The 22884-nt window shown below is 43.5% G+C and overlaps 1 protein-coding gene across 2 annotated transcripts in view; it reads right to left on the reverse strand.

Moving 5' to 3' along the window:
- Positions 1-690: 690 nt before the first annotated feature.
- Positions 691-22884, reverse strand: part of TFE3 (transcription factor binding to IGHM enhancer 3) — a 53389-nt gene continuing 31195 nt past the window's right edge. For both annotated transcript variants that reach the window (XM_089675244.1, XM_089675245.1), the window contains 4 exons: positions 20901-20957; positions 12981-13056; positions 9948-10095; positions 691-7354 (listed from right to left, as the gene is read on the reverse strand). In XM_089675244.1, the coding sequence (XP_089531370.1) occupies positions 6980-7354; positions 9948-10095; positions 12981-13056; positions 20901-20957 (656 nt within the window). In that variant the 3' untranslated portion in view covers positions 691-6979. The remainder of the gene's footprint in view (positions 7355-9947; positions 10096-12980; positions 13057-20900; positions 20958-22884) is intronic.

Raw genomic sequence — 22884 nt, forward strand, 5'->3', positions numbered from 1 at the left:
CTCCTCATTGGTCTACCTAATCGCAGGCTATCCCCTCTTCAGTCTATCATAAATGCTGCTGCCAGACTCATCCACCTTACTAACCGTTCCATATCTGCCACCCCTCTCTGCCAATCCCTCCACTGGCTTCCCATTGCCCAACGGATAAAATGCAAAACATTAACAATCACATATAAAATCATTTATAACTCTGCCCCAAATTACATCACCAATCAAATATCACCCAAACCGTCCTCTCTGCGCCTCCCATGACCTCCTGCTCTCTAGCTCCCTTGTCTCCTCCTCCCATGCTCGTCTCCAGGACTTCTCCAGAGCCTCCCCCATCCTCTGGAACGCTCTACCCTAATCTATCAGACTATCGCCTACTCTGCTCACTTTTAGGTGATCTCTGAAAACCTATCTCTGCAGGGAAGTCTATCCTGCCTTCAGCTAATAATGGAATCTTCCATTCCTCCTACCAATCCATCCCCCACTGTTATTACCTTTTGTACCACTAGCCCCTCCCTCTTAGATTGTAAGCTCCAAGGAGCAGGGCCCTCCTAACCCTCTTGTATTGAACTGTATTGTTGCTGTATTGTCTCCCTTTATATTGTAAAGTGCTGAGCAAACTGTTGGCGCTATATAAATCCTGTATAATAATAATAAAAGCCATCAGGGGCGTTTCACCACATGTAAGAGTCATGGAACAGCTTGTAGAGCGTGTAAAATATTTTATTGAAAGTACATTATTATATTTAGTAGTTTGTATTATAGAAAACATGATTCTTAATATCTATATAGAAACCCAATCTCAGTGAGGAAATAGGATGAGACCTGCACCCCAATACACTCACTGCCCTGTCTACGTACCCCCCTAAAATACTCTTGCAGACCTATGCGATAAGGCAGTGTACAAAGCAATGAAGACACGTAGAATGCGGATACCCTGGCAACCAATCCCTCGCTGAAATCAGCCGATTGGTCGCTGCGGGTTAGTTTACTTTGCACATTTGCTCTTTACCTTTAAACATAATTTGTCATAAAGCAAATCACCTGTGTGAAAAGTCTCGGAGTCTCTGACACAAGTATTATCTGACCATGGACTGATGCCAATGCTCCAAAACTGGGCACAGATCAAAGGTTTGTAAACTGAAAGCTACAAACTAAGGCTTCTCACATAGGTGAAAAAGTGCTCCGTGACACGTTCCGCTTCAATAGGTCCTTGGCTCTGTGTCCTAGTCTGACACTTCATTGCATTCACACTCTTCCGTTTGCTGCAATCTTTGCCATGACTCACACTCTTCCACATTCACAATGGCAACTTCACAGACACTCTTGATTCTTATGTCCAGCATCCCACTCCTATAGCAATCAGTCTCAGTATCTATTGCCTGCTTTTTGGTAGCACTGATCACTGTATTGGTGTCACTGGGGATGTCAGTGACACCAAGTCAGTTCCCCGCAGTGTCAGAATGCCCACCGCAGTCCCGCTATAAGTCGCTGATCATCTCCATTACTAGTAAAAAAAAAATTTTTAGTATCTATACCGCCATTTTATAAACGCTATAACTTTCACGTAAACCAATTAATTTACACGTATTGGGATTTTTTTTAGCAAAGACATGGAGCAGAATAAATTTTGCCCTAAATTTATGACAAAATGCGATTCTTTTTAATTTTTTTACTGGACATGTTTAATAGCAAAAAGTCAAAAATATTATTTTTCTCAAAATTGTCGGTCTTTTTTTGTTTATAGCGCAAACAATTAAAAACGCACAGGTGATCAAATACCACCCAAAGAAAGCTCAATTCGTGGGAAAAAAAAGGATGTAAATTTCATTTGGGTGCAGCGTTGCATGACTGCACAATTGTCAGTTAAAGATAACGCAAAAAATGTCCTGGTCAGGAAGGGGGTAAATCCTCTGGAGGGTGAGTGGTTAAAGTGAGTTTTGCAACCTTCATCGACTTTTATGGGAATGCAAAACTCTTTTGAGGTAAACAAAAATCCATTAACACAGGCCCTAAAGCACATTGAGGGGAAATTACAGGGTTTGGAGTGGACCAAATCTTCAGTAGCTGTTCATGGCAACCAATCAGTTTCTATCTTTTATTTTCAAAGCTTAACTGAACTAGCCGAAGAGAGAAGCGGATTGGTTACTGTGCGCAGATGCTCCAGATTCTGTCTGCTCCAGACTCTGTTTACACCTGCGATTGGGGTGCAGTAGAAACATGTGGTTGAGCTGCTCTTTACCTCCTCCCCTTCAAACACAAATCAAAAGAGAAATCACCTGCTCACTGTCTGTTAAACGCCTCTGAAAAGCGATCTGACCACAGTCCTTGAAGCATGTGTAAACAAGCCCTTAGGGTTCAATAGTATAGGCAGAGCGCAAGCTTCACTGGATGAAACAGCATTGACAGAGTGCAAACTACACTGTACCTTGTGGCTACATTTAAATCAAACTATTTCAGACCCGACAAGTCTGCACAAGTAAATTCGTTACATATTCCATTATGTAATTATACATAAACAAATTGCTATAGGCCAATGGTCTTCAAACTGTGGCCCTTTATCTGGCCCTTGTGGGAGTATGATATGAAGCACTATTCTTCCCATTGACACCAATGAGGCACCATTCCTTCCACTGACACCAACAGTAGGGCATAATTCCCACCACTGCAACCAACAATGGAGCACGCTTCTCTCACGGACACCAACAATAAGGCACCGTTCCTTCCACTGACACAAACAATGAGGCACCATTCCTTCCATTGACACCAACAGTAGGGCATAATTCCCTCCACTGCAACCAACAATGGAGCACGCTTCTCCCACTGACACCAACAATAAGGCACCATTCCTTACACTGACACCAACAATGAGGCACCATTCCTTCAACTGACACCAACAGTAGGGCATAATTCCCACCACTGCAACTAACAATGGAGCGCGCTTCTCCCACTGTCACAAAGAATGAGGCACCATTCCTTCCACTGTCACCAACAATGAGGCACCATTCCTTTTACTGACACCAACAGTGGGGCATAATTCATGCCACTAACACCAACAAGGGGGCACTGTTCCTCCCACTGACACCAACAATGAGGCATAATTTCTGCCACTGACACCAGCAATGGGCGAGTATTTCTCCCCACTGACACCAACCATTGGGCACTATTCCGCCCATTGATACCAACACTATGGCACCATTCCTCCCACTCGTCCACTGACACCACTGCTGAGGCACCGTTTCTTCCACTCACACAAAGTCTGAAGGAGAGTAAACTGGCCCTTTGCTTAGAAAGTTTAGAGACCCCTGCTATAGAGGAACATTATCAGTTTTTTCAGAAATGCCAAACCTCTTAGAAGTATTCCTTGAGCTCCATCCTAGAGACTTTGCCTACATTCTGATGTTGTCATCAGCCTGTTACAAGAAGGAGGAAGCATTTCCTCAGTCTCTTCTTCCCCATGTCAAAGGGTGTGAGGTTGCAGAAGGAGTTGGTCTGACTTGGACATTTTGAACACAACCAAGAGCTGCAGCGGCCACAGGATTTACATGATCATGTTATCTCTAAAACAGCATATCAGTCCAGGAAGATGCTGCCTGGATGATGCCTGAACAAGGATGGCTCTGAACTTCTGGAGAGAAAAGCATGAAAAAGTATTTTTAAGGGAGTTATCTGATCTCTGTGAAAGATGAAAAAATATCCCATTACATGTGATAGTGCACTGGAGTGCTAGTCATCGTGAGTAGTACTCCAATGCACCTACAGGTCTGTTATGGTGCATTTGACAGTCTATTCAAATGAATGGGCTGCTTTAATGCAACATACATTAACATGCAACACAGTATGCATCAATGCACCTCAAATGACCTGACTGGTGAGAATGGGCTCTAAGTGTTTTACATATCCATTACTTTTACTCATCATGAAAAAAATATATCACTGATGCTAGGTCCACTTTAACTATGAATGGTAAGAAGCCCTTCTTTTTAACAATTAGTGATCACATGCAGCTGCTTGCAACCTCCAAAAGCAATTGGTGGTGATTTTTTTTTAGGAATTATATTACAAATTTAAAGCAAACCCGCAGGTACATTCAGAGGCATAGTTTTACTTCTAACAAAAAACTGTCTATGCAACTAAAGTTGAAAAATGCCCTAGCTATAGGTGTAGGCCATTTGCATAACTTGTGAAGCCTGACTGAAAAACTGCCAGAGATAACATCTCCTTATCCAGACTTGTTGCTAGGGCGTTGCTAAGACACACCCTGCTGTTACTGTTCACGTTCTTCATCACAGGAATGATGCATCTATTTCCTAATGATGCAGCTATTTCCTGAAACATGCAGACAATATTACTATTTAGATTGCTTCTTTTTATCCTGATTTTCTTGCCCTGCAAGAGAGAAAGCCAGAATCTGATTGCTATAGGCAGATAACAAATCTCAATCTGTTGTACCCTCTCCGTGCTTCACCTTTCACTACCTTACATACACACTCACACCCACACTCCTTTTACATTTAGCAACATAAGTGCTGTACTTGTGTAACCCAAAGCATTGGCACATGCCAACCACTCTGTGAAATAGGAGCTACAGTCTCCTAATGGAGACATTTATAAAACTCACATCATATTGCAATTGTTCCTTTATGGTATGGCAAAAATTCTTGGACAGGAAGTGATAGAAAATGTCCAACAAGGACACAGCAATAAAAAATATTTACTAAAGGAGGGCACTTTAGAGTAGACCCCAGTCAGCTTTTTGTTGGTCTGTCCCCTTTGCATATATTACATCACTTCCTGCCTGGAAAATGTCCATGGGGCAGGGAGATAAAGGAAATCTTCCCAACAATACTTCAGACAGCAATAAAAACGTAACAGGTATTCTAACTCTAAAAAAGCTAAAAAAAAATTGGTTGGAGTTATTTAACTATTTAAAAAAATAAAATGACTTGTTCTTGGTACTTAAATTGCTGGATGCTCAAAAGTGCTTATCATCAATACCATGTAGTATACATGATGAGCAGACAGCTGGAAAACCAGGCTAATAAGTTCAACCTTTACTAAAATTGCATGATGTTATTGATTATATACCTGAAAAATAGTAACCAATAAAATGCACTTTAGAAATAAAATAATGGCACAGTTCTGAATAACTATATTGACCAAATACATTTTTAGTTTGTGTGAGTTTTATAAATGTCTGAGATGCATTTTTTTCTATATCTCCCAGAATTCAGATTGTGACAAAACTTTGTCAGCTCCAGAGATTTTAAATACTATTTGAAAATCTGCATTTTCCAGAAATCGGCAACCAGGAGAAAACGAGTCCTGCTAACATATAGCCACCCTTGTAATCATTGTGGATTTTTTGCCACAGCCGACGAAAGATTTGCCTCTGTATAAAAAAAACAAAAAACTTACCCTGTCACCCAAGGGAGGAAACCCATTCCTTATCTTTAGGAAATGGTGTCCGTTACCACAGTGACCCCAAATCCCAGAGGATGGAATGGTGGAACTTTTTTCTTGGCCTATGCACTTGACTTTACTCTCTGCCTAATAGGAGGCCAACAATCCTAACTTTATCCTGGCATGGAGAGAGATTTCATGCTTTTGTTGTGGAAGAGGTATGATTTTCAGCAAAAAACATTTTTACAAAGTAATCAAAAAGTTATTATTCACGTCATCTGTGCTTCTCTGGAACCATCTTGGCCTAAAGATATGTTGTGCTATACTTTTCAGCTCTCTGCAAACCGTATAATAAATAACACCTATCTAATAGACTGTATCTTTCTCTTATGTACAGTATCTACCCAATTTGTTACCTCTCCACTAGGTGACATTCTGAGTTTTATTTGGTCACTGTTTTGTATATCACACTCACTTGTAACTTGCCTTGTTATCTTCTCTTGCAACTACTGGACACCGTGTTGTCTACTGCACCTTTACTTATCATGGGGTATCGTGATGATTGTCTTCACTAGATACTATCATCTGTGTTGTCTTTCTCATTCATGCTGGACCCACCTTGCAAACACCACCTACTACTTACTACCAGACACTATTTTACTTAGCACATTTTACTGCTTTCTGTCAGACTCCATCTTGTGTAGCATGCATTTTGTTCACTCAACAGTCTAGGTCTTAGTTAGCTACATAATAGCATCTTTCCTAGTATCCCATGCTATGATATACATCCATCTTGTTCTTCTGTCTCTGTTTCTTAAAGTGGAATTAAACCCTCCTAGCCTTTACAGCCAAGGAAGCTGCCATTTTAGCCTCTGTTTGAACTGCAGTTGCAATTGCTCAGCACATGTGATCAGTTATAAACACCAGTCATTTGATGGCTTGAGAGTTTGGTTGACAGCAAAAGCTAATGTGACAGTTATCATTCATGGCATACCATGAATGTAGCTGTTTTGGGAAACAGTTAAATTGATGGGTTTAGTTCTGCTTTAAGAGTCATTGATATTTCACTATCTGGCACCATCTTGTGAACTTCACACTCTCACTAGATACACCATTTTGCTTATCTCACCTGCTGCTGACCACAGGACACTAATTATGTCTATTGATAGACTTAACTTCAGCCAATGCTCATTACCCAACTCTATACTGAATCTCACACTCCAACCTCAGTCACACTTCACAGTAGTCCGATCACTGGCCTGGGGGTTCAATATAAACTGGCTTTCTAAGTATCAAAGTTACAGTATAAGAATAGGTATTCTCTAAGTATCTGTTAATGGTTTCTCTATAAGCAGTTTCTATTTGTCCCTCCACCCTACTTAACAGTCAAGGGCCCTGCAAAACAAGCATTGCCCATTTAGGGGTGATTTGGGGTGAAAACAGGCACTCAGTTGTGTGACCAAAGTTCAGCTCTAGTCAGCTGGGAACCATGAATATGTCTCTCTTGTGAGGGAATTGGCTTCAGTTGGTACAGTCTTAAACGGAGGATGCTGCAGCAGTCCATTGGTTGTGGTCACAATTTGCCTAATCAAGAATCTTCTTCCATACTAAAGCTACTGTGACGACTGCTGGTCTTGGAGGCTCCTGGAGAGACAGAAGAGAGGAGGGGGTCAGCTCCTCCCAATGGCGACAGAGCATCGTCCATAAGTATATCTGCAATGGCCGAATCTCCAGTCAAACTCAAATCAAAACTCAGGCCATGATCAACTAAGTCACTCAGGTGATCTGAGAAGTGCAGTGTTCCAAGATCTAGGGTGGAGGGGTCCATATGTTGCTGTTGGGTGACCAGACCCTCAAAGGCAGACACAACTCCAGATGAAGTCTCTGTTTTAAGAACATCTGTGGGGATCACAGCTGGTTGATTGCCTGAAAATCCATGTAGCTGAGCCTGCATCTCCAATTCCTGCAAAAAAAGTATAAAGCATTATTATTATTATTATTAATAATATTATTATTATACAGGATTTATATAGCGCCAACAGTTTGCTCAGTGCTTTACAATATAACGGGAGACAATACAGCAACAATAAAGTTCAATACAAGAGGGTTAGGAGGGCCCTGCTCCTTGGAGTTTACAATCTAAGAGAGAGGGGCTAGTGGTACAAAAAGGTAGTAACTGTGGGGGATGGACTGGCAGGAGTAGAAGATTCCATTATTAGCCAAGGCCAGGATAGGCTTCCCTGAAGAGATAGGTTTTCAGAGATCTCTTAAAAGTGAGCAGTGTAGGCGACAGTCTGATAAATTGGGGTAGAGAGTTCCAGAGGATGGGGGGGAAGCTCTGGAGAAGTCCTAGAGACAAGCATGGGAGGAGGAGACAAGGGAGCTAGAGAGCAGGAGGTTGTGCGAGGAGCGGAGAGTACGGTTTGGCTGATATTTGGAGACAAGATTGATGATGTAATCTGGGGCAGAGTTATAAATGGCTTTATATGTTACAGTTATCACTTCCTTTTAGGTGCAGGAGGATTTCCTTCATTTATATGTTATTGTAAATCTTTTGAATCTTATCCATTAGGCAATGGGAAGCCAGTGGAGGGATTGGCAGAGAGGGATGGCAGATATGGAACGGTTAGTAAGGTGGATGAGTCTGGCAGCAGCATTCATGATAGACTGAAGAGGGGATAGCCTGCGATGAGTTAGACCAATGAGGAGGGAGTTACAATAGTAAAGACGAGAGATAACAAGGGAGTGAATAAGTTGCTTAGTAGTTTCAGAGGTTAAGAACGGGCATATCTTGGAGATGTTGTGGAGGTGAAGTCTACATGATTTGGACAGCGATTGGATTTGGGGCTGAAAGGACAGATGGGAGTCTAGGATTACACCTAGTACTCTACTTAGATAGATTGTAAAAAGGTACCAGTCCATCATGTTCAAGTTCTCATCAACCACAGCATTTAATATCTCAGGGAAAAGCAAAACAAAACCAGTTTGGGCCAAAGACCCTTTCCGGACCTACAGATGTCGATCAGTGCCAAACTATCATTTAGTAAATAGCTACAAAGCATCTAGACCATTTTCTACTTCAACATTGAATCTGCAAACACTACTTCATGCACTAAGATATTTCATAGGTTAACTGTTTTTACCATAAAGAACCCTTCCTATATTCTTATGCCTTGAGAAATTTACTAGAGCTAACTATTTATATTGACCCAGCTTATATTTATGCAGTAATTTTGAAGGAATCTTTTTTAACAAGCATAAATAATTTAAATCTCAACTCCAGTCAAATGTTTTTGGATAGGCCTGGCCTCTAACTAGTAAACGCCTCTAACTAGTTTCAATTGCAGTTCATGACATGGTGGTAGAGAATGTTCCTCACTTCCTGTGCCTGTGGCAACTGAATAGGAAATTAATGGAACAAGAGTCACTTAGAAAGACACATGCAGTAATAACAACCTGAAATTCTAACCCATCATTGCATATATTTGCCAGCAAAGCATGTATCTTCAAATGTAGTCTAAAGCTTTTATTGCAGAAAGATCACATCACAAAAGAACCAGTGCAATGTTTTGGAGCCGCGTAGGACCCCTACGTCAGGCATGTGAGGGGTCCTACGCGGCTCCAAAATATTGCACTTGTTGTTTTGTTATGTGATCTTTCTGAAATAAAAGCGTTGGACTACATTTGAAGATCCATGGTGTGCTGACGAATGTATCCAGCTGGTGGTCATTACAGCACCCATTACTGATGAGCCTTGTTATCCAGGAGAGTGTGCGGTGGGAATATAGACAAGATATTCTAACCCTTTACTGGTCCACTAAAAAATAGTGCTTTGGTGTATTCTGTGTCCTTGCTGGAAAGAATTCTCAGCACTTTCTGTCCCAATCATGGGTAAAGACTCTAAACAACAACCTGATTGAGGCTCTATCTCTTCTATGTTCTTTCCAAAATTAAATAAAAAACTAAAGGTTTTAACATTGAAAAAGGTTTTAGCCAGTAGATAATTGGATGCAGGCACTGTTCGGCTGGCAATTTTCCCAACAGGCTCCTTAAAAAAAGTTGATTGAGTAATTGATTGAGCATGGCTGACAGGGCCATACACTGCTTGAATTTTGGCTGAGCCAGCAAATATTGACTGAAATTTGAACACCGTATGCCAAGATTTACACACGTCCTGCCACACCCTGACCACATGGATCATGTGGAATTAAAACTAAACAATGATATCTTAAACCCACTGAAGCTTTTCCTTTATAATAGCAAATAATCAACATGATAGCCTGAAAGATGGATGAAAGGTTTAGTGCAATATATACAACTCAGGCAGTAAAATAGTACATTTATTTATACAGAGCTCTACACCAAGCACATTGAAGATAAAGAAGTATTTGATTCTTGAAGAGGGTTGGTTTCTTCAGATGAGGGACTTTTTGGAGCTATACAAGCACTACTGAATGCTTTCAATAGCATTTTACTGCCTCGTTACCACATTATACTAAAAATACTGCCTTGCCACTATAAATAACTCCTCTAACCCTACATGCAATGCACAGTACCTGTACACGCAGAAGCAAGCTCTGATTCACATGCTCTAGTTTGCGTTGGCGTCCTTCTAGGTCGCGTACTCGCTGCTGGTCCTTCTGCAGCTTCCTGATGTACTCAACAGATGCCTTTAAGATGGTGCCCTTATTCCAGCGCAGCTCCCTGGAAACAGAAAATATGCAACGTACATAAAGACTGGGAAAAGATAATGAGAAAGTTAGAACCAAGAGGAAAAACTGACATTAAATCTGTAAACACAGGATGGAGCTGAGCTATGGTGTGCAATGCCATGAGAAGCTGTATCCTGTGTGATTTAAATCCTATATCCCCTTCACTGTTCACAGTCAACTTCAGAATTCATTAAAGGAGAAGTATGGGGTACATACAAAATAAACATACATACTCACCTCCATGCTACAGCATCTCTATCACACTGCAGCTGTCCCACACCAGCTCTGAGACTGAGATCGTTCAGCCACTGCCTCTTGTTTTGCATCTCCAGTGTTCACTGGAGCACCAGGACGGGGAGGAGTGGTTGCAGCTGGCTCTGCCTCACAGCTGCATGCTGGAAGCAGAGACAGCTGTTAATCAGGCAGATGGGTGGATCCTGACAATATTGTCAAGCTCCTTTCCATACTTGCTCAGCTCTGCTCCGTCAGCTGATAGTGGGCAATAGCTGTAAGAGAATTTCTGCAAGGAGAATCGCGATCGGCATGCGCAAAAGAGATCCCGCAGAAGAATTGCCGGTCGTGCGCAGGTGCGCAGGAATGCGCAATCGCGCACATGCACTCACACGTGCACACGCACAGCAAAGATTGGGCTATTTAAGGTGCGCCTCTGCCCAGATTCAGTGCTGACTGGTCTTCAGCTCCCCCCTGTGTCCTGCTTGTTCCTGTGCGATTCCTTTGGTGCTGACCCGGCTTGTTCCTGACCCGACTCTGAGTACTCTCCTGCCCCCGATTCCTGACTTTGGCTCTGATCCTGACTTTGGCTTTTCCTCCTGATCCTGTACCGCCCGACTGTTATGACCCTGGCTGTCCTACGACTCCGCGCCAGTCCTGTGTCCTGGCTACAAACCTGGCTCTGCTGTGCATCTGGCAATCCACTGTACCTGCCTGGTCTATTGCTACAGTACCCAAACCAGAGGATATCCTGCCTACCAGGTCATTATCTGCAAAAGCCGCAAGCAAACCTCTGGCGCTCTTGTCCCCCTGGTCCCTAGACTCCCTCTGTGCCAACTTCAGCGGGGTCAGGGCTAGTGACACAAGTGAAGCCAACCTCGTCAATTCAGTCTCCCATCAGGTACGTGACAATAGCCCATTATCAGCTGACTCTGGGTCACAAGAGAACAAAAGTAAATGTACTCCTGTAATCCAAAAGAAAAAGTTTCCCATACTTCTCTTTTAAACTATATCTATAGTCAAAACAGTCAAGGAAGGATATAACCAGTGTCAGTATATATTTCTGTCTATGTTCCTGATGGCAAGATTCACCCTCTCTATTTGTCCTGGTGACCATTGCAGCCAGGAAACGATGTAATGGGAAATCCAAAATTTTACAGCTTTCACTGCAAAAAGAAGAATAGTTCAATCTTCCACTGCAGCTCAGATGACAATGTCTTACAGGAGATTTCATATAACTTCCTGTTACATCTCAGACAGAAAGTGAAGTGAAATCTCCCCAGCAGGACAAAGGCAGAGAAAAACCAAAAGGGGCTTTAAGCATACCCCAATCTATTGAAAAAAACGAAACGTTTTGGCTTTAGATGTATTTTAGATTAAATATTTTCTGAAAGCAATATGTAAGACTTTTAACCTCCAAATGTTATATGGATAACTAATATGTTCATAAGGGTTTGTGTCCTAAGAGCAACATTAAAAGCAGAAGTATACAAACCGCTGATTCAAAATACATAACAAGAGCCTTCACACATTTATACACCACAGAGATGTTTTACAAATGTGCATTGCGCTCTTCTCGATTCAAGAGTCTAAAGCCAGCAAAGCACAAGAAAAATTAATGAGAGTGTCATACAAACAAAAAGGCCAAATGAGTGATTTTCCACTATGCACAGAATTCTTTCTGCTGCTTTAAGCAGATAGAACTCTGTGAAGTATTGCAGGCTCAAAATTGCAGCCTGCAGTTTACGAATAAGCCGCAAAATATAGACTTTGGTACGGGAAATACTGTGGCATATGTAATGAAGTGTGAATAGAGATATCAGCTCTCCATTATAAAAGTAGTTGCAGTATTAATAAATAGTGAAAAAACTGCGCTAAATGCAAGAAATGTGATGTATACCACTAATAAACAAATAAATACACGTGTGTACACACATAAATATATAAACTAAATGCTGCCACTTTAAAAATATTGAATATAGCACATGAATAACACTCAAAAAGTGATCAAGTAACGCATAACTCTTATACGTGAAAAAAAAATTGAAATTAAAATATAAATGAAAAAGAAATGAGATTGAGTGTATAGTCCCCAAAAAAGGCCAATTTTTGAGGGGGACTATACACTCAATCTCATTTCCTTTTTTTTTTTATTCAGTTTTTATTTTTTTCACGTATAAGAGTTATGCACTACTTGACCACTTTTTGATTGTTTATTCATGTGCTATATGTTGCAGTATGCTGGTATCAAACGTTCAACATTTTTGGTCTTTAAGGGCCTGTGGTGATGGGCTTTTGATACCATCAAAAGGGAATGCAAGTCTACTGAAATGCAAAATCTACTTGAAGCAGGACAAATGTTGGTCTGAAGCAGGTCAACCACAAATGTCAAATAATTTGGAATGATCTCAGAAGCATGTCAAACTGATGCCATTGACACAGACTTTTAGTTATTTTGAGAATATCTTTTTTTACAGTTTTTTGCCAAAAAATATGGTTGACATGCCCCCTAAACTGCAGAATTCATGAGCTGATATGACAGGCCGTTGGAGAGATCAGATAACCCCCATGACCCCTATTGCTACAGAACTGCTCTTAAATCAAAGATCTGGTAATCAGAGACTGTTGGCGATCGATCACACTTACGGGTCACTGGATTTTGGGATGAGGGTCCCGAGCTCTTTAATCCTGTCATTGATATTAAATCTTCGCCGGCGTTCAACTGCAGAAAAACAAATAGGGTCAGATGTCTGCTGTACCAAAAAAAAAACCAATAGAGTACATTAACATATGGCAACCAGTCACATCAGATTCCTGCAGTAATAATTCAGCAGGATAATGAAAGTTGACTTGGTTGCTATGGGCTACTAAAAAGCTACTAAATCACATAATTGCCTCATTTCTTTATTCTACAAGATTCCCCATTCTGTATAGCTGTTGAAGAATGAAACCACTTTTTCTGGGACTTCTGTTATTTTTCTGCGGGGTGGTGGGAGGAAGTGTCTCAATGCTACTTGACACAGCCTTAGCTTCTTTGTATATAACGTATAGCTAAAAGCAAAATTTTTTTTAAGTTTTAAATGGAATAGGCAAGGGTCAGATTTTTATGGACGTCTGTGTCACGGCTGGCTAGATTCAACTCTGTTTTCCCCGATTACCATTGCTATCAGAACAGAAAGTGACAGTAAGGGCTCATGTACACTGCAGCTGCTAAACTTACATTCAGGAGCTATTCAGCATTTTTTCAGCAGCCCCTGAACTCTCCCTAATGTTTTCCTATGTGTCCATGTACACATAGTCGTTTACAGTCGTTTATAGGCAGTTGAGTTAACAGTCGTTTTTTTGAACGCAACAAACTTGCGTTCAGGAGTAGATTTTACAGGCGTTTCAAATGCTAAACGCTTGTAAATGCGTGTTAACCGTGTTTATAAGCTTTTGCGTTTAGAAGCGTTTTTTAACTGTTCCTTAACCAGATGCTGTCCAGAGCCTTTTTTCATCATCAGAAATGCATGCGAAGCGTCTTCCATGTATTCAAATGGGCCTAGTACACCAGCGCAGTCAGTTCCAGGATTCGTGTGCAGGAAAAAATGGTAGAACGTGCTACATTATGCTCATTATTATTATACAGTATTTATAAAGCGTCAACAGTTCGCTTAGCGCTGTACATTACAAAGGGAGACAGAACATGCGACAGTACTAAAACAATACAATGTGATACATGAGGGGTTCAAGGGCCCTGCTCTTTCGAGCTTACAATATAGGAGGGAGGGGATAGTGGTACAGGAGGAGATAGCTGTGGGGAATGGAGTGGTAGGAAGAGTGGAGGAGGTCGGCAATTAGCAGGGGGTGGGGTAGGCTTCCCTGAAGAGGTGGGTTTTCAGGGTGCGCCTAAATGAGAGGAGAGTAGGTGATAGTCTGATGGATTGGGGTAGGGAGTCCCAGAGGATAGGTGATGTCCTGGAGAAATCCTGGAGGTGAGCATGAGAGGAGGAGACCAGGGAACTAGAGAGAAGGAGGTCTTGAGAGGAGCGGAGTGTGCGTGTTGGGTGGTACTTGGATATTAGGTCAGTGATGTAGTTTGGGGAAGTATGATGGACAGCTTTGTACGTCAATGTTAGGATTTTGAATTTGATCCGTTGTGCAATCGTGTTCAGGATCGACTGAAGCGGGGATAGCCTGTGGCGAGGCAGGCCAGTGAGGAGGGAGTTGCAGTAATTGAGTAGTGATATGATGAGGGAGTGGATGAGCTGTTTAGTGGTTTCTGGGATTAGGAACGTGCGGATTCTGGCGATGTTGCGGAGGTGGAGTCTGCATGAGTTTGTTAGTGATTGGACTTGGGGCTGGAAGGATAGGTGCTCATGATGGGATCCATAGTGAATACAACCAGAAAAGACAGGTAATCTCAACACATACTGCTCTCCCTATTTCTCTCAAAATGTCTGAAATAGTTAATTATTTACTATTTTTCAGTGCATTTCAGTGCATTCTGGGCATTTGGGAGGGTCTTCTGATGTTATCTTTTAAAAACTCTTTTGAACGCAAATGTGCATAAACGCTGCTAAACGCGCATAAACATGGTTCGCAAACGCGGCTAAACTGACGTTTTTTAAGCTACGTTTTCCAGCAGTCAGTTTCCATCGTTCAGAAGAGTTTTCCAAATGCCCCGTGTACATGAGCCCTAAATCCATCATTTTACTATTGTCACTAGAACAGGAGGTAAGGGGAAATATTCCAAATAGGTCATCCTAGCTCCCCACAGCGGCAAAAAGAAAGAAAACCTGACAGAGGTTTTAACTATTTCTTGCTGGTTGCAAAACTAAAAAAGTATTGGCTTTAGATATGCTTTAAAGGAAATTATGTAAGCTACTATTACCAACCTCTATTGAATATACTAATTGCCTGGCTGTCATTTCTATCATCTGGTTCCACCAAAACAAGTAGATGCAGATATTAATTAATTGTGTTGCAAGTACTTCGCTATTTGCATTCGTGGTGCAGGCCACTGACTGAGAGGCTAGCATTTCCAGAATAAAGGCAGCAATGCCTGTTTGCATACTGTATTCAACACAGTATGGGTTGACTTTAAATTATATCTAACAAAGAAAAATAGGTTGCACAGCAGCGTTAGATAAAATGTTGAATATGTAGTTTTCTGTACACATACATATCTGTGTATGTTACTGACTTTTTCAGTCCTCTTTATCTCTTGCTTCCCCATTTATGTATGTGTTGGAGCATGTTAAAACTGTTTTTCTGGTGAAGTAACTAAAAACACACAAGTTTCCAAGCACAAGCAACACCCAGACTGGCCTGACTTGCTCTGTCAGCATTCCTGTGGCTTAAAGAAGGCAGCTGCAAGCCTAGGGGCCACAGTCTGCCCGCACATGTTCAGCACAGCCACACTGCAACCATCAAGCTTCAAAACACAATGCTCTATTGTCTCCCAGTTTGATTGCTCTCTTATCCAGTTCTCACAAGGTGAACTGATGTTTACCAGTGCAAAGAGACAGCACGAAGCAACTGGAATGCTGGTGTTTAAGCTTAAAGGAAGCATACTTTATTTATTATGTTGAGAACTGCAAAAAAAAGGCTCAAAAAGACTATTTTAATTGTTGATGAGATAAATATGAAATACACTATATTGCCAAAAGTATTGGGATAGCTGCCTTTACACGCACATGAACTTTAATGGCATCCCAGTCTTAGTCCGTAGGGTTCAATATTGAGTTGGCCCACCCTTTGCAGCTATAACAGTTTCAACTCTTCTGGGAAGGATGTCCACAAGGTTTAGGAGTGTGTCTATGGGAGTGTTTGACCATTATTACAGAAGCACATTTGTGAGGTCAGGCACTGATGTCGGACAAGAAGGCCTGGCATGCAGTCTCTGCTCTAATTCATCCCAAAGGTATCTATCAGGTTGAGGTCAGGACTCTGTGCAGGCCAGTCAAGTTACTCTACCCCAAACGTGCTCATCCATTTCTTTAAGTCAGTCATGTTGCAACAGGAAGGGGCCATCCCCAAACTGTTCCCACAAAGTTGGGAGCTTGAAATTGTCCACAATGTCTTGGTATGCTGACGCCTTAGGATTTCGCTTTACTGGAACTAAAGGGCCAAGCCCACCCCTGAAAAACAACCCCACACCATAATCCCCCCTCCACCAAACTTTACACTCGGGACAGTGCAGTCAAGCAGGTACCATTCTCCTGCCAACCGTCAAAACCAGACATGTCCATTGGATTGCTAGACAGAGAAGAGTGATTCTTCACTCCAGAGAACACGTCTCCACTGCTCTAGAGTACAGTGGCAGCGTGCTTTACACCACTGTATATGATGCTTTGCATTCCACTTGGTGAAATAAGGCTTGGATGCAGCTGCTCGGCCATGGAAACCCATTCCATGAACTGCTGTTGTGCTAATCCGAAGGCCACACGAAGTTTGACGGTCTTTAGCTATTGACTCATTTTACGTGGCCTACCACTTCATGACTGAGTTGCTGTTGTTCCCAGTTATTATTATTATTATACAGTATTTATATAGCGCCAAAAAGTTTGCTCAGCACTGTACATTACAGTGGGGGACAGTACATGAGACAATACAGTAACAATACAATACATGAGGGATTTGAGGGCCCTGCTCCTTGGAGCTTACAATCTAGGAGGGAGGGGAGAGTGGTACAGGAGGAATTGGCTGTGGGGGATGGAGTGGTAGGAGGAGTGGAGGAGATCGGTTGTTAGGTGAGGGCGGGGTAGGCTTCCCTGAAGAGATGGGTTTTCAGGGTGCCTAAAGGTGAGGAGGGTAGAAGTTCCAGAGGATGGGGGAGGACCTGGAGAAGTCCTGGAGTCGGGCATGGGAGGAGGAGACCAGGGAACTGAAGAGTAGGAGGTCTTGTGAGGAGCGAAGGGTACGTGTTGGGTGGTATTTGGATATCAGGTCAGTGAGGTAGTTTGGGGCAGTATTATGAATAGCTTTGTACGTCAATGTTAGTAGTTTTAATTTTATGCGTTGGGCAATCAGAAGCCAGTGGAGGGAATGACAGAGGGGGGTGGCGGATACAGAGCAGTTGGTAAGGTGGATGAGTCTGGCCGTTGAGTTCAGGATAGACTGAAGCAGGGAGAGTCTGTGATGAGGTAAGCCGGTGAGGAGGGAGTTGCAGTAGTCGAGTCGTGAGATAATAAGGGAGTGAATGAGTTGTTTAGTAGTGTCTGGGGTTAGGAACAAACGTATTTTGGAGATGTTGCGGAGGTGGAGCCTGCATGAATTTGCCAGTGATTAGACATGGGGCTGGAAGGACAGGTTGGAGTCTAGAGTGACACCTAGAACTTTGGCTTGCGGGGTGGGACTGATGGTGGTGTTATTTGTCATGATGGAGAGGTTGGGGGGGGGGGGGGGCATGGGCTGGAGGGAAAACTAGGAGCTCAATTTTGAAAAGGTTTAATTTGAGGAAGTGGAGTGACATCCAGTCTGATATGTCGTTCAGTAGGCAGGTGATTCGGGCAGAGACTGAAGGGGTGAGGCAAGGGGTAGAGAGATAGATTTGCGTGTCATCGGCATAGAGGTGGTAGTTGAAGCCGTGGGAGTGTATCAGTTGGCCAAGGGAGGAGGTGTAGATGGAGAAGAGAAGGGGCCTGAGGACAGAGCCTTGGGGGACCCCAACAGAGAGGGGGAGAGAGGGGGAGGTGGCAGCGTTATAGGTCACACTGAAGGAGCACTGAGACAGATAGGAGGAGAGCCAGGAGACAGCGGAGTCTCTGATGCCAAGGGAGTATAGTTTTTAAGGAGGAGGGGGTGGTCAACTGTGTCGAAGGCCGCGGAGGGGTTAAGGAGTAGGAGGACTGAGCAGTGGCCATTAGCTTTGGCGGTTAGCAGGTCATTGGTGAGTTTGAGAAGGGCGGTTTCGGTGGAGTGTAGGGGACGGAAACCAGACTGTAGGGGATCAAGGAGGTTGTTGTCGTTGAGGTGGGAGCTTAGCCGATTATAGACTAAGCGCTCGAGGAGTTTGGATGTAAATGGCAGGAGGGAGATGGGTCTAAGGTTGTTCAGGTCGGTGGGGTCCAGGGAGGGTTTTTTGAGTATGGGGGTGATGTGCGTGTGCTTTAGGGGGGAGGGGAATGCGCCAGTAGAGAGGGAGAGATTGAAGATGTGGGTAATGGAGCGTAGGATGGAGAAAGAGGGTGACCATAGGACTTGTGTGGGGACAGGGTCAAGGGGGCAGGTGGTGAGGTGGGCTTCGGAGAAGACCTTAGTGACCTCTTCAGTGGTAGCAAGGTCGAAGGAGTGGAGTGTTGGGGGGGTTTTAGTGTGCAGGATGTTAGCTGGGGTGGGGGTCTGGGCAGTTGTGAGGTTAGAGAAGGGGAGTGTTAAGGTGGTTATCATGGGAGGGAGGCAAGGTAGGGTGGAGGTCTGAGCATTGGCGATGTCCCTACGGAATGCGTTGATCTTGTTTTGGAAGTGGTTAGCTATCTCGTGGGCGGTGAGTGAGGTACTAGGTGGAGGTGGGGGGGGAGAGAGTAGGGAGTTAAAAGTGGAGAAGAGCCGGCGAGGACTGGAGGAGAGGGCATTGATGAGGGTTACGAAGTAGGCTTGTTTGGCAGTGTGGACGGGAGGAGGTGTAGGTGAGGAAGGCAGATTTGTATAGGGTGAATGCTTGTTGGCATCTGGTTTTGCGCCATAATCGCTCCAGCGCACGACTGCGTCGTTTAAGATTCTTGGTGTGGTCGTTCTGCCAGGGTTGAAGCGGTCGGGGTCTAATGCTACGTGTGGTTAGGGGTGCTAAGGAGTCTAGGGCAGCTGACAGCGAGTTGTTATAAGCAGTAGTGGCCAGGTCAGGGCAGGACAGTGGAAGGATACTGTCGTAAAGTCGGTCAGCCGCGGAGTGGAGAGGGGCAGGGCTCAGGTTGCGGAGGTTACGGCTGGTGAAAGCTTGACGTTTGGGGGGAGGTGTTTGAGGACAGGGAGACTGAGAATGTAATGAGGTTGTGGTCAGAGAGAGGTAAAGGGATGTTTGTGAGGTTGTGGGGGGTGCAGAGATGAGAGAACACAAGGTCCAGGGTGTTCCTGTCAGAGTGGGTGGAGGACTGTGTACACTGTGTGAGTGCAAAAGAAGAGGTTAGGTGGAGGAGTTGGGATGTAGCCGGGTTATTGACGTTGATAGGGATATTGAAGTCTCCAAGGATGATAGTGGGTAGCTCTGAGGAGAAGAAGGGTAACCAGGCAGAGAAATCGTCAAGGAAGCGGGATACGGGTCCAGGAGGCCGATAGATTACTGCAATCCTCAGAGGGGTAGGAGAGAATAGCCCGATGCAGTGGGCCTCAAAGAAGGAGAAGGATAGAGAGGGGGGGGGACCTGGAAGGTGCTCAGCGAGGACAAGAGCATGCCGACCCCACCACCTCTACGACCGCTCGGTCTGGGTGAGTGGGTCCAGACGAGACCTCCATAGGAGAGTGCCGCAGGGGAGGTAGAGTCAGTGGCTTGGATCCAGGTTTCGGTGACCGCTAGGAGGTTGAGGGAGCGGGAGATAAATAGGTCAGTTGCTTCCACTTTGTTATAATACCACTAACAGTTGACCGTGGAATATTTTGTAGCAAGGAAATTTCACTAATGGACTTATTGCACAGGTGGCAACCTATCACGGTACCACACTTGAATTCACTCCTGAGAGTGACCTATTTTTCACAAATGTTTGTAGAAGCAGTCTGCATGCCTAGGTGCTTGATTTTATACACCTGTGGCCATGGAGGTGATTGGAACACCTGAATCCAATGATTTGGAGGGGTGGCCCAATACATTTTGCAATATAGTATATTACACGTGAAATTTTTATTTTTACAATTTCCAGCCAAGAGGTGGAACTCTGGGGTGTACTTTCTATGTTTACCAGGCTAATCTAAAAGTGGAATTGAACTTGCTTTTTTATGTCAGAAGAGACTGTATGTCTCTTCTATCACAGATATTTCTCCCTGTCTATCAGCACTTTTTTTCTGTAAGCGTACACTGAGCTGTGCATGTGCAGCCTGGTGTACAGTCTTGGCACGATTCTATGTTGGGACAAAGTAACTTCCATGCTCATGGTCATCTGCACCTGGTCAGTCAAGAAGCTGAAAATTCCAAATCTGGAGGAAATGGAAACACTGGCGACAGAGAAAGCGCTAACATTGCAGCACTGGAGAAGATCTTTCTTGGTAAGTCTGCCATAGTGTGCAAATATGCTCTGCATACTTGTACATTATAGCAAAAAGCTACCTAAGGCCCAAAATGTGTTGACATTTTCCTCCCCCACTGCATATGAGGTAACTTTCTGCATCGCAATTTATTGTTAGCGCCTCTGTACGCCACCAGTCCACCCCAGCAGCTCTGCAACCACAATAACATGCAAATATGACAAGCTAAGCTCTCACAACTGCTACTCAATGAATAAGAGCTGCATTATGGGAGCTCGGGGGGGAGATGTCTATACTCTACATCCAGAAGCCAGAGTGCCTAAGTAGGGCTGCCACAGGCTAGTGGTAAGAACTTTTTTGGTGGACACTTTGTGAAGGCCAGTTTGCTTTAAATCTGATATCACTTACTTAAGTTATGATTGTCCTTCTTCTGACGCTCTTTAATCATTGCTTTCGCATCGTGTTCTGTGTGATGGAAATTAGAAAATGGAAATATGAAAATCTGGAAGTCTAAATGAATTATTGCCATCTTATAAAGCCCCATGCTGCAAATGCATTTAAATTTTAGAAATCTACAACCATTTCACTTGAGAAATTATATAAAGAGTGCCTATGTCTCTGATACGTATTTGCGCACAAATTTTAGGTATTAACTCCAGAACTGAGTCACTCCTCTTCAACGTGTTATTGCGGACATTAAACAAGGAAATAAACCCAGTATTCACATTGCAGTGGAAGCTTCTCCTGCCATGTTTCTACCTAACCTATACTGTCAGCCAGCATGAGAACAAGTACTGAAAGATGCATATTATGTTATCTTGATTCAAAAATTGCAAAAGTGTCAGAATGACTACACTGCGCAAAAAAAATTAAAGGAACACTTTGAAAACACATCAGATCTCAATGGGGAAAAATATCATGCTGGACATCTATACTGATATGGACTGGGTAATGTGTTAACGTAAGGATGCCCCATCATTTGATGGAAATGAAATTTATCAACCTACAGAGGACTGAATTCAAAAACACCCCAAAAATCAAAATGAAAAAATGACGCAGCAGGCTAATCCATTTTGCTGAAATTTCATTGCAGAAACTCAAAATGGTACTCAGTAGTTGTATGGCCCCCACGTGCTTGTATGCATGACAATGTCGGGGAATGCTCCTAATGAGAAGACAGTTGGTGTTCTGGGGTATTTCCTCCCAGATCTGGACCAGTGCATCACTGAGCTCCTGGACAGTCTGAGGTGCAACCTGGCGGCATCGGATGGACATAAAGATGATATCCCAGAGGTGTTCTATTGGATTTTAGGTCAGGCGAGCGTGGAGGCCATTCAATGGTATCAATTCCTTCATCCTTTAGGAACTGCCTGCATACTCTTGCCACACGAGGCCGGGCATTTTTGTGCACCAGGAGGAACCCAGGACCCAGTGCAACAGCATAGGGTCTGACAATGGGTCCAAGGATTTCATCCCAATACCTAATGGCAGTCAGGGTGCCATTGTCTAGCCTGTAGAGCTCTGTGCGTCCCTCCATGGATATGCCTCCCCAGACCATCATTGACCCACCACCAAAACGGTCATGCTGAATGATGTTACAGGCAGTATAACATTCTCCACGGCTTCTCCAGACCCTTTCACGTCTGTCACATGTGCTCAGGGTGAATCTGCTTTCATCTGTGAAAAGCACAGGGCACCAGTGGCAGACCTGCCAATTCTGGTGTTCAATGGCAAATGCCAATCGAGCTCTATGGTGCCAGGAAGTGAGCACAGGGCCCACTAGAGGACCCTCAGGCCACCCTCATGAAGTTTGTTTCTGATTGTTTGGTCAGACATTCACATCAGTGGTTTGCTGGAGGTCATTTTGTAGGGCTCTGGCAGTGCTCACCCAGTTCCTCCTTGCACAAAGGAGCAGATTCCAGTCCTGCTGATAGGTTAAGGACCTTCTACGGCCCAATCCAGATCTCTTAGAACTGCCTGTCTCTTGGAATCTCCTCCATGCTCTTGAGACTGTGCTGGGAGACACAGCAAACCTTCTTGCATTGGTACATATTGATGTGCCATCCTGAAGGAGATGGACTGCCTGTGCAACCTCTGTAGGGTCCAGGTATCGCCTCATGCTACCAGTAGTGACACTGACCCTAGCCAAATGTAAAACTAGTGAAAAACAGTCAGAAAAGATAAGTAGGGAAAAAAATGTCAGTGGCCTCCACCTGTAAAACCATTCCTGTTTTGGGGGTTGCCCATTGTTGCCCATCTAGTGCACCTGTTGTTAATTTAATTAACACCAAAGCAGCTGGAACTGATTAACAACTCCCTCTGCTACTTAACTGACCAGATCAATATCCCAGGAGTTTAATTGACTTGATGCTATACTCTGATTAAAAAGTGT

Source organism: Staurois parvus, unplaced genomic scaffold (assembly GCF_062004578.1).
Source record: "Staurois parvus isolate SC_StPar_1 unplaced genomic scaffold, SC_StPar_1.0 ptg000154l, whole genome shotgun sequence".
In the NCBI taxonomy this organism is placed as follows: Eukaryota; Metazoa; Chordata; class Amphibia; order Anura; family Ranidae; genus Staurois; species Staurois parvus.